General features: G+C 49.0%; 1 protein-coding gene across 7 annotated transcripts in view; it reads right to left on the bottom strand.

Annotated features, from left to right (window-relative positions):
• Nucleotides 1-12,152, bottom strand: part of NLRC3 (NLR family CARD domain containing 3) — a 40,835-nt gene that overhangs the window by 13,618 nt on the left and 15,065 nt on the right. For 5 of the 7 annotated variants that reach the window (XM_031657948.1, XM_031657947.1, XM_031657944.1 and 2 more), the window contains 5 exons: nt 11,423-11,509; nt 6,741-6,824; nt 6,054-6,137; nt 3,127-3,210; nt 1,039-1,122 (listed from right to left, as the gene is read on the bottom strand). In XM_031657948.1, coding sequence (XP_031513808.1) covers nt 1,039-1,122; nt 3,127-3,210; nt 6,054-6,137; nt 6,741-6,824; nt 11,423-11,509 — 423 coding nt within the window. The remainder of the gene's footprint in view (nt 1-1,038; nt 1,123-3,126; nt 3,211-6,053; nt 6,138-6,740; nt 6,825-11,422; nt 11,510-12,152) is intronic. The other 2 variants (XM_031657945.1, XM_031657946.1) reach the window with 2 other exon arrangements.

Raw genomic sequence — 12,152 nt, 5'->3', positions numbered from 1 at the left:
ATCATCTATCTACTTATCTATTCAACCATCCATCCATCCATCCATTTATTCAACCGTCCATCCATTCATTCAACCATCCATCCATTCATTCAACCATCCATCTATCTATCCATCCATCCATTCACTATCCATTCATTCACCCATCCATCCATCCATCCATCCATCCATCCATCCATCCATCCATCCATCCATCAGTCAATCCATCAATCCACTCAACCATCCATCCATCCATCCACTCATCCATTTATCCATTCATTCATCTACCCTCTAATGATCCATCCACCTAATCACCCATTCATCCACCTAATCATCGACCGGATCGACGATTGACGATCGATTTATCGATTCTTTAGTCGATTTACCGGACATTTGTTGATCGACGACATTTATTCCATCGATCGACGATGACGACGACGATCGACGATTAGCGACGACGCATTGACGATTTTAACGACGATCGACGATTTGCTGGTCGATTATCGATTTATCTATCTATCGAGACGACGATGATTGACGATTCCATTTGTTTAATGATCTATCTATCTTATCTATCTACTTGCTTTACCGACGAATTTTAATTTAATTTATCTATCTTATCTACCGCATTTTAGAGTATCGATAATTTATCGACGACGACGCATTTATTTACCATAGTTCCATTTTATCCATCCATCCATCCACTCACCAGTGTATCCATTCATTCACCCATTCATCCATCCATCCATCCATCCATCCATCCATCCATCCATTTACCCAGCCACCCTTCCACCTACCCACCCATCCATCCATCCACCCATTCACCCATCCATCCATCCATCATCCATCCATCCATCCATCCATCTATCCATCCATCCATTTACCCAGCCACCCTTCCACCTACCCACCCATCCATCCATCCACCCATTCCATCCATCCATTCACCCATCCATCCATCCATCCATCCATTCATCCATCCATCCTCAGGCTCACAAATATTTGTGCTGGGTTGGGCATTGTGCTGGACTGAGGATACTAGTGTGGGACTTTCATGTGTCTCACACGAGCTCTTTCAGACTCCTGTTCTGCTTCAAGGCATCTGCCATCCGCTGGGCTCCCATGGGCCCGATGCTGTTCTTCTGCAGGCTGTGGGAGAAAAGAGAGGGGTCCTTTAGAAAGGCTGGTCACAGCCATTCCCAGACCAACGTTCAAGGTCAGGGACAACTAGTGTGCCCTCTTCATTTACTGGAGCAGGCGGGGAGGGGGTTCTCCAGATAGGTCTTTGGATTGTTGCCTAAGTGATAATGGACCGACGTTATGATGAGGGAGAGTAAGGGGTCAGAACAGCTGAACCTCCCTTGCAAGGGGTAGAAAGCAGAGATCAGATTATCAGCTGATAATGCCCAACAACCTCCCGAGTGGGGAGCTCCATGGACAAGTCTCTCTGGTGCCTCACCCGCCAGTCTGCCTCCCATCTAGACCAGCAGGCTGCCTCCCACCCCAAGAAACCTCCCTAGGGGCCGGGTACAGTGGCTCACGCCTGTAATCCCAGCACTTTGGGAGGCCAAGGTGGGCGGATCACGAGGTCAACAGATCGAGACTATCTTGGCCAACATGGTGAAACTCCGTCTCTACTAAAAATACAAAAATTAGTGGGGCGTGGTGGCGTGCACCTGTAGTGCCAGCAACTTGGGAGGCTGAGGCAGGAGGATCACTTGAACCAGGGAGGCAGAGGTTGCAGTGAGACGAGATCCACCTCTATTGCCAGCACTCCAGCCAGCAATAGAGGGAGACTCCGTCTCAAAAAAAAAAAAAAAAGAAAGAAAGAAACAAAAAAGAAAAAAAGAAAAAAAAAGAAACCTCCCTAGGGAGACCCTGGCTTAGGTTCCTCTTCTGAAAAAGCTACTTCCTCTTGTACTAAATCTGGTGGAGGGAGACAGCACAGGAGAAACCCTGTCCTCATCCTACAAGGACAGACAGGCAGGACCCCTCCTGTGTGAGGCTAAATACAAATCTTCAAAAATGTAATTTTCCCTGGTTCCAAAAAGGAAAGAGATTCCGCACCACCCCCATTTTCTTAGAGCATTTCCTGAGAAAGACTTGAGGTTGCACATGCTACCTCTGTCCCTTTAAGATGTATGTAAATCTTTTTAAAAGCAAAATCAGCCTCTGGCCAGTTTCACAGCCTGGGAATGTCTTTTATAAGGGTTTGGAGCCATCTCTTTGAAATGTAAACGTTAAGGAAGATAGAGTCCCTCTTTCCCTGCCTTCGTGGGAATTAGGCTAGGCATCTGGCTTGAAGCTCCAAAGTACCTGCATGTCAAAAAGATAAAAGAAGCTTTACTTTTCCTTTGGATAAAGGCAATTAGGGACCACAAATGGCCACTCCAATTATCCAGTGTATTTAGGATAAACGGCAAATGGTGCTGCCTGGCCCTCTTGCCTGAGGACATCTGCTTGGCTCTAGAAAAGCGAGCTTTCTGTCTTTACACTCTCATTGGTGGGTTGCCCTGATGCACTGTGCAGTCAGTTTAATGTTTATCCACTAATTGTTGTATTCTTTCCTACATTTGTGGGTTGGTAGGAGGTATTTTATTTTATATTTTATTATTTTATTTTATGTTTTAATTTTATTTTTTGAGACAGAGTCTTGCTGTCGCCCAAGCTGGAGTGCAGTGGCACAGTCTCAGCTCACTGCACCCTCTGCCTCCCGGGTTCAAGCGATTCTCTCAACTTAGCCTCCCAAGTAGCTGGGACTACATCCTTGCACCACCCCGCCTAGTTATTTATTTTTATTTTTATTTTTATTTTTTAAATAGAGACAGTGTTTCACTATTTTGGCCTGGCTGATCTCAAACTCCTAACCTCAAGTGATGCGCCTGCCTTGGCCTCCTAAAGTACTGAGATTACAGGCATGAGTCCCTGCACACAGCCTGGAGGTTTTATTTTTAATTATTTCCCCAACACCTGCTCTCTTGAAAAGCAGTGGGCATCAGGTTTTCCAGAGGCCATCCAGATGGGTCAGAAGTCCTCAGGTCCTAGCCCCATCCATTCTTCCTAGTGGGTAATAGGCAGAGAGGCCCTTGGAGGAGGAGGGAGAAGGGAGAGAAGGAGGGGAGAGGAGAGGAGAGAGGAGACGTGTCCACTCACTGCAGCACGGAAAGGGTCCGGTTGGAGGCCAAGGCCTCAGCCATGGACCTGGCCCCATCATCCCTGACGGTGTTGCCTTGGAGGCTGCAGAGACAAGAAGAGGCGCATCACTGATGGAACAGAAGCTGGAACCCAGTGGCCTGAACCGTATCTGCAGTGGGGGCACCTCTGTGGGGCAAGGGGTTCTGACCACCATGTGCCCTCACTGCCCACCATGCAGGGAGAGCAGTTGACCCTTTGCACCACTGCCTGGAGCTTAGGTTTTTCTTTGGGTTGCTAAGCATCTGCCTGCCAGCTGGGAACAAGCTCTCTGAATAACCACAACAGGGTCATCAATCATCCTCATTACAGCTGAAACACACAGGATCCAAGTGTTGGTGAGAATATGGAGAAACTGCAACACTGCTGATGGGAATGCAAAAAGGTCCGCTCTCTGTGGAACATGGTCTGGCAGGTCCTTAGAAGGTTAAACATGGGTTGACCATGTGACCCAGCAATTCCATTCCTAGGTATATACTCAAAAGAATTGAAAACAGGCACCGAAAGTCTTATTCACCAGTGTTCACAGCAGCGTTATTCATATAACCAAAAGGTGGAGACAACCCAAATGGCCGTCATTGGGTGAATGGATCAACACATCATGGTCTGTCCATCCCACAGAATATGATTCAGCCTTAAAATGGAGGGAAGAGGCTGGGTGCAGTGGCTCACACCTGTAATCCCAGCACTTTGGGATATCAAGGTGGGTGGATCACTTGAGGTCAGCAGTTCGAGACCAGCCTGGCCAACATGGTGAAACCCCATCTCTACTAAAAATACAAAAATTAGCTGGGTGTGGTAGCACATGCCTGTAATCCCAGTTACTCAGGAGACTGAGACAGGAGAAGCGCTTGAACCCAGGAGGCAGAGGTTGCAGTGAGCTAAGAACATGCCACTGCACTCCAGGCTGGGTGACAGAGTGAGACTCTGTCTTAAAAAAAAAAAAGAAAAAAAAAGTTAAAATAAAATGGAAGGAAGCATTGACACATGGTACCACACAGAAGAAGCTTAAAAACATCATGCTCAATGAAGAAAGCCGGCCACCAAAGGCTGGACTATATAAATCTATTTACATGAAATGTCCAGTATAGGTAAATCCTTAGAAATGGGAAGCAGATTGGTGATTGCAAGGGGCTGGGGAAAGGGGAGAATGGGAAGTGACTGCTTGTGGGTATGAGGTCTCCTTCAGGGGTGATGAAAATATTCTGAACTGGACAGATGTGATGGTGGCACAACATTGTGAATGTGCTAAATGTCACTGAACTGTACACTTGAAAACAGTCAGGTGTTTTTAAATGGAGTCTCACTCTGTCGCCCAAGCTGGAGTGCAGTGGCGCGATCCGCCTCCCAGGCTCAACTCAACCTCAGCCTCCTGAGTAGCTAGGACCACAGGCACCTGCCACCATGCCCAGCTAACTTTTTGGACTTTTTTTTTTTTTTTTTTTTTTTTTTTAGTAGAGATGAGGTTTTACCATGTTGGCCAGGCTGGTCTCAAACTCCCAACCTCAAGTGATCCACCCGCCTTGGCCTCCCAAAGTGCTGGGATTACAGGCGTCAACCTCTGGGACCCGCCTAAAACAGTCAATTTTATGGTACATGAATTTCACCCTAATAAAAATAAATAAATAAATGAAAACACAGAACAGAAAAGCGGTACCCACTCAACTAATGATAGATACAACCACAGGCTCTTAAAAGAGATACAACGGGCTGGGCTCAGTGACTCATGCCTGTAATCCCAGCACTTTGGGAGGCCAAGGCAGGCAGATGGCTTGAGTGCAGGAGCTCAAGACCAGCCTGGCCAACATGGTGAAACCTCGTCTCTACTGAAAATACAACAAAATTAACCGGGCTTGGTGGCAGGTGCTTATAATCCCAGATGCTTGGAAGGCTGAGGCAGGAGAATCGCTTAAACTTGGGAGGCCGAGGTTGCAGTGAGCCAAGATCGCGCCACTGCACTCCAGCCTGGATGACAAAGACAGACTCCGTTTCAAAAGAAAAAGAGAGAGAGACATAACAAACCACATCACACATCTGTCCCCTGCTCGGGCCACACACACAAGCTCAAAGTCTAGGGAAGAGCTGGAGCCTGGAAACTTGTTTAGGGCACAAGATCCCCAGAACCCAGTGGGATGGAAGCCAGTATCCCATGCCTGCCATCTTTGTCTGTTTGCTTGTTTCTTTTTCTTTTTTCTTTTTTTGAGACAGAGTCTCGCTCAGTCGCCCAGGCTGGAGTGCAGTGGCGCGATCTTGGCTCACTGCAAGCTCCGCCTCCCGGGTTCACGCCATTCTCCTGCCTCAGCCTCCCGAGTAGCTGGGACTACAGGCGCCTGCAGCCTCGCTCGGCTAATTTTTTGCATTTTTAGTAGAGATGGGGTTTCACCGTGTTAGCCAGGATGGTCTCAATCTCCTAACCTGGTGATCCACCTGCCTCGGCCTCCACAAGTGCTGGGATTGCAGGCGTGAGCCACCGCACCCGGCCTGTTTGCTTGTTTTGAGACGGAGTTTTACTCTGTCAGTCACACAGGCTGGAGTGTAGTGGCGTGATCCTGGCTTACTGCAATCTCTGCTTCCCAGGCTCAAGCGATTCTCCTACCTTAGCCTCCCAAGTTGCTGGGATTACAGGCACCTGCCACCACGCCAGCTAATTTTTGTATTTTAGTAGAGATGGCGTTTTGCCATGTTGGCCAGGCTGCTGTCAAACTCCTGACCTCAAGCAATCCACCTGTCTCAGCCTCTCAAAGGGTTGGGATTACAGGTGTGAGCCACTGCGCCCAGCCCCATGCCTGCCATCATGAATCACCTCCCATTCTCATAGTTGGTGCCTGAGGAGAGGGTTTTCTGGGCCCTCTCTTGGGGTCACAAGACAGGGAGCAGGTGACACACACCTCAGAGAGGTCAGGGTGCGGTTGATCTTCAGAGCATCTGCCAGCGCCTTGGCCCCTTGTGGTCCAATGGAGTTACCGCGGAGGCTGAAGGAGGAAGAGAGAAAGAGACGCCTCCTTCGTCTGTCTCCCAGGCAGGGAAGGGGAAACAGAAACTGCATTGACCTTGAAATTCGTGATCCTCTAAGTGAATGTATGAGGGCTTAGGATCTCATGTTTGGTGGAACTGGGGCAGAGATCCTTATATGAACGAGGAAGGAGTTTCCCCAAGCCTGTCCCAGGTGTTGGGGGGAAAGAAAGCAGGACCTGATGGACTAGTGGGCTTGGGCCAAATGTGGAGATAAGAATCATGGCACCAGATGTAGGGCCAAACATCTGGTGTGTCCCTGGCTGGAGCCCAGCAACTAAGGAGCCATGGTTCTGCCCGGCTGTCCTTCTGTCCCACCAGGAAGGCATGTGCGCTAAGGTGTGGCCTCCTTGTGTCTTACTCCCACAGGAGTCTTAGAAGCTACTCCAAATGAAGTATGGGTATTATATCCAGATGCTACCCAGGGGCTGAATCATGGGAATCAGGGACGAACAGACAGGTAAGACCCCAGGCATTTCCTAGGAGGGGAGGGGACTTCATGAGATGCCTCACAACTCTTCTGGTTCCAATGGCAAAGGTTCGGCCTTGGTTATCCTACTTACTCCAGAGAGGTCAGACTTCTGTTGACCAGGAGAGATCTGGCCAGAGCTTTGGCCCCTTTGTTACTGATCTGGTTCTCTGCCAAGCTGCCCAAGGAAAGGGAGAGGAGTGGTTATTTTGGGCATGCACATCTCATGGCCTCTTCCTCAACACCGTGCCCATGATTATTCCTGTAGGCCTCCCCACATCATCAGGGTCTGGACACAGCTGGAGATGAGGTGACCCCTGGAGCAGAATGCCAGGCACAGCAGGTCTCCTGAGCCTGGGCAGCATAGGGCCAGAGTGGGAGGACAGACCCTCACCATGGCAAAGGGTCCCAGAAAAATGTTTAACCAGAATTCAGCACAACAGCTTCTACACAAACAGCACAGCAAAGAAAATGGAAATCTCAGAAGCCTAACATGCAGATGGCAGCCAGTGGTGTGCTGGTAAACTGGCTCCCAGGAAAAACAAAATTTCAAAAACTGGGCTGTGCATGGTGGCTCATGCCTATACAATCCTAGCACTTTGGGAGGCCAAGGTGAGAGCATCACTTGAAACCAGGAGTTTGAGACTAGCCTGGGCAACATAGGAAGATCTTGTCTTTACAAAAAAAACATAAAAATTAGCCAGGTGTGGTGGCACACCTGTAGTCCAAGCTACTTAGGAGGCTGAGGAGGGAGGATTTAGCCCAGGAGGTAGAGGCTGCAATGAGTCATGATCAGTGACATCACTGCGCTCCAGCCTAAGCGACAGTGTGAGACCATGTCCCAAAACAACAACAAAACAAAAAGCAAATGCAAAAACAAATGCTACCAAACTGATTTGTAGCATTTGCCAATTTCCACGGTATAAATACTCCCACCAACACTAAGTTCAAGCACCTCCAGCTTGCAAAATTCCTGAAAATTCCTGAATTTAGGCACACTGCTGATCCTAGCCTCTTTTCTAGTGCAAAATGGCAAATAGTAGAGTTATTTAAAATTAGCTTTAAAATAAAAAAAAAAAAAAAAAAAAAAGCACATCTTGATCTGCCTTGAGAGCATGGTTCTGGGAATATGGTGATGGATCACCTCAGTGTTGCTTCATGTTTCCAGTTGCAGAAATAGTAGCTGTCTAGGCTCTTTGCCGTTTGTAGGCATTCAGCCCCATGAGATATAGTAGTTCAATTAGAATCCCCAGGCTGGTGCTCTTCTTTTTCTTTTTTCAGACAGGATCTCATTCTGTCACCCAGGCTGGAGTGCAGTGGCACGATCATGGGTCACTGTAACCTCGAACTCCCGAGCTCAAGAATCCTCCCACTTCAGCCTCCCAAGTAGCTGGAAACAGAGGTGCATGCCACCACACCTGGCTAGTTTTTTAATTTTTTGCAGAGACAGGGTTTTACTATGTTGCCCAGGCTGGTTTCAAACTCCTGGGCTCAAACGATCCTCCTGCCTTGGCCTCCCAAAGTGCTGGAATTATACGCATGAGCCACCGAACCCGGCGTGGTACTTTTCAAGCTATATTCAAGCGAACTGTTCACTGGAATAAAGTCTCTTTTCTCTAAATTCCTTTTCAGAGAACATCAATTCACAGCATTCGCCCAGGCCACCTCTATATAAATGTTCTCAAATTCTAAAGTGCTTCCATCCCCCGAGACTTTATGGTATTTTATAAGTTGTATTTAACTGATAGTTGAAATAGAGATGTGGCACTGAGGATCAACTACAGAGAGGTAAAGAAGAGCATGTGGCCAGAGAAGAGATTTTTGACTTCATTCAGAATAATTTACTTTTATTTTTATTTTTAGTAAAGATGGCATCTTGCCATATGTTTTCCAGGTTGGTGTTGAACTCCTGGCCTCAGAGAATCCCCCCACTTTCCAGATTGCTAGAATTTTAGGAAAGAGCCACTGTGCCTGGCCCCTGAATAATTTCTGAGCACTACTTAGCCTCCTTTAAGCAAAACTAAAAGTTGGCTATTTTGTCATGTGCTAAAAATGCTGGGGGCTCTCACAAAGGAAAAAAAGTATTAATAATGAGAATTTGTCATTCTTTTTCTTTTCTTTTCTTCTTCTTTTTTTTTTTTTTGTGAGATGGAGTCTTGCTCTGTCACTCAGGCTGGAGTGCAGTGGTGCAATCTTGGCTCACTGCAACCTCTACCTCCCAGACTCAAGCAATTCTCCTGCCTTAGCCTCCTGAGTAGCAGGGATTACATGCACCCACTACCACGCCCTGCTAATTTTTGTATTTTTAGTAGAGACAGAGTTTTGCCACTTTGACCAGGCTGGTCTTGAACTCCTGACCTCAAGTGATTCACCGGCCTCAGTCTCCCAAAGGGCTGGGATTAAAGGCGTGAGCCACCACCCCTGGCCTAGATACCCTTCTAACCCCATTTTTACCCTCTTTAGGCACAGAAATGACTTGTTCAAACTCACACAGAGCCTACACCTCTAACCACACTCCCCAGTGATTTATTTTTGTTCCTGAATCAGTCTAAATTGACATTAACTCAGATAAAGATTATTTCAGCCAGGCGTGGTGGCTCACATCTGTAATCCCAGTACTTTGGGAGGCCGAGGCGGGTGGATCATGAGGTCAGGAGATCGAGACCATCTTGGCTAACACGGTGAAACCCCATCTCTACTAAAAACACAAAAAAATAGCTGGGCGAGGTGGCGGGCACCTGCAGTCGCAGTTACTTGGGAAGCTGAGGCAGGAGAATGGTGTGAACCCGGGAGGCGGAGCTTGCAGTGAGCCGAGATGGCGCCACTGCACTCCAGCCTGGGCGACAGAGCAAGACTCTGTCTCAAGAAAAAAAAAAACAAAAAAGATTATTTCAGAACCCAGAGGCTTGTATGAGAATGAAGGATTACCCTTGGGTGCGATGGCTCACACCTGTAATCCCCGCACTTTGGGAGGCTGAGGCGGATGGATCACCTGAGGTCAGGAGTTTGAGACCAGCTTGGCCAATATAGTGAAACCCTGTCTCTACTAAAAATACAAAAATTAGCTGGGAGTGGTGGTAGGTGCCTGTAGTTCCAGGTACTTGGGAGGCTGAGACAGGAGAATGGCTTGAACCCGAGAGGTGGAGCTTGCAATGAGCCAAGATCGTGTCACTGCACTCCAGCCTGGGCAACAGAGTCAGACTCTGTCTCAAAAAAAAAAAAAAAAGGCCGGGCGTAGTGGCTCAAGCCTGTAATCCCAGCGCTTTGGGAGGCCGAGGCGGGTGGATCACGAGGTCAGGAGATCGAGACCATCCTGGCTAACATGGTGAAACCCCATCTCTACTAAAAATACAAAAAACTAGCCGGGCGTGGTGGCGGGCGCCTGTAGTCCCAACTACTCGGGAGGCTGAGGCAGGAGAATGGCGTGAACCCGGGAGGCGGAGCTTGCAGTGAGCCGAGATTGCGCCACTGCACTCCAGCCTGGGCGACAGAGCGAGACTCCGTCTCAAAAAAAAAAAAAAAAAATTACCCCTGGGGTTCTCTTCTCTAAACTCACCTCCCTAGGTCTCCAACAGCCACCCTTAGAGGATCAATCACATCGATTCAACCACAAACCCTGGGTGTGTGTAGTTTCTCAGATCCAGGAATGTTACACCAGGAGAGATTTCATAAGCTCACATTCAGCATGTGAATTTTTGTCTAATTACAAGATGCAGGGTTTTTTGTTTGTTTTGCTTTTTGAGACGCAGTCTCACTCTGTTGCCCAGGCTGGAGTGCAGTGGAGCGATCTCAGCTCACTGCAAGCTCCACCTCCCAGGTTCACGCCATTCTCCTGCCTCAGCTTCCTGAGTAGCTGGGACTATAGGCGCCCGCCACCACGCCCAGCTAATTTTTAGTAGAGACGAGGTTTCACCATGTTAGCCAGGATGGTCTCAATCTCCTGACCTCGTGATCCGCCCGCCTCGGCCTCCCAAACTGCTGGAATTACAGGTGTGAGCCACCACGCCTGGCCACAAGATGCAGTTTTAATTAAAAATTGTTTAAACTGATTTATAATTAAATTTGAAATTAAATTAAATTTGAAATTTAAAATTTTAATTATAAATGCAATTGGCTGGGTGCAGTAGCTCACGCCAGTAATCCCAGCACTTTGGAAGGCCGAGGCAGGTGGATCACGAGGTCAGGAGTTCAAGACCAGCCTGGCCAACATGGTGAAACCCCATCTCTACTAAAAATACAAAAACTAGCCAGGCGTGGTGGTGGGTGCCTGTAATCCCAGCTACTCGGGAGGCTGGGGCTGGAGAATTGCTTGAACCTGGGAGGCAGAAGTTACCTGCCTCCAGTGAGGTAAGAACCAGTGAGCCAAGATCGTGCCACTGCACTCCAGCCTGGGCAGTAGAGCAAGACTCTGTCTCAGTGGGGAAAAAATGCAATCCTGTGCCTAGAATGCTGTTGGACAGCAAACTTGGAGAAGTGCTTAGAGAACATCGTGCTTGGTATTATGTCAGCACATGCAGTGCTGTGGAAACACCTGCCCGTACACAACGGTGTCAAGTCCTCGGCCAGGTCACCTCCCTCTTCCTCCTGATGAGGCACCTGAGCCTCTGGCACTTTCTGGAATTGGGCAGAAACAAGCAGGCTGCATCTGGAGCCACATGCTCCAAAGACACCTCTCCGTGGCAGCACCACTGGCCTGCTGAGTAGAGGATGATGAGAAGAGGGTTCCATACCCCACAAGACCGTGGGCACTCTGGGGGTCCCCTGGGTCTGCATTACCTGATCTTCTGAATGCGACAGTCCTTCCCACTCAGCACGCTGCCCAGCAGCTCCATCACGGGGTCCTGGAACTGGTTGGTGTCCAGCCTGGCCAAGGGGAGCAGTGACAGTGAGTGTCCCACCCGCCCACTGGCAGGGTAGGGGCCCTGGCCCGAGGCCTCTGCCTCTCTCCGTCCCATTCAGCGCCATCACCGCAGCTCTGAGATCTGCGCTCAGCCCCAGTGCTCGAACCTTTCCCATGAGAGTGAACAGGAGGCTCGGTCCCCGTGAGACCTGCAGTTCCTATGCAGAATGGCATCTTCCATGGGCTGTCGTCCTCACCACCCCACACGCCGCCTGCCTCTGCGGGACACCTGGATGACCCTCAGCCTGTGTCCTTTCCTCCCTACTCACTAAGGTCCAGAGCGGCGGGCGGGGGGTGGGCTGAGAGCATTCAGGGGGGCAGCTTCTGTCAGACTGGATGGTTCTGAGGGGTTATGAAGTGAATTGTGCCCCCACAAAAGATATGAAGTCCTAACCCCGGTGCCCCAAGTATGTGGCTTTATTGGGAAATGGGGTCACTGCGGATGTACTTTGTTAAGGGGGGGTCATGCTGGAGTGGGGTGCGCCTGTAATCCAATGTGACAGTGTCCTTTTAAGACTAGGAAGCACTGGCCAGGAGCAGTGGCTCACACCTGTAATCAATCCCAGCACTTTGGGAGGCCGAGGTGGGCAGATCACCTGAGGTCAG

The sequence above is a fragment of the Papio anubis genome, chromosome 18 (assembly GCF_008728515.1).
Source record: "Papio anubis isolate 15944 chromosome 18, Panubis1.0, whole genome shotgun sequence".
Classification (NCBI taxonomy): domain Eukaryota; kingdom Metazoa; phylum Chordata; class Mammalia; order Primates; family Cercopithecidae; genus Papio; species Papio anubis.
Note: the sequence above shows the minus strand (reverse complement) of the source record. Positions and strands in the feature narration are given on the sequence as shown.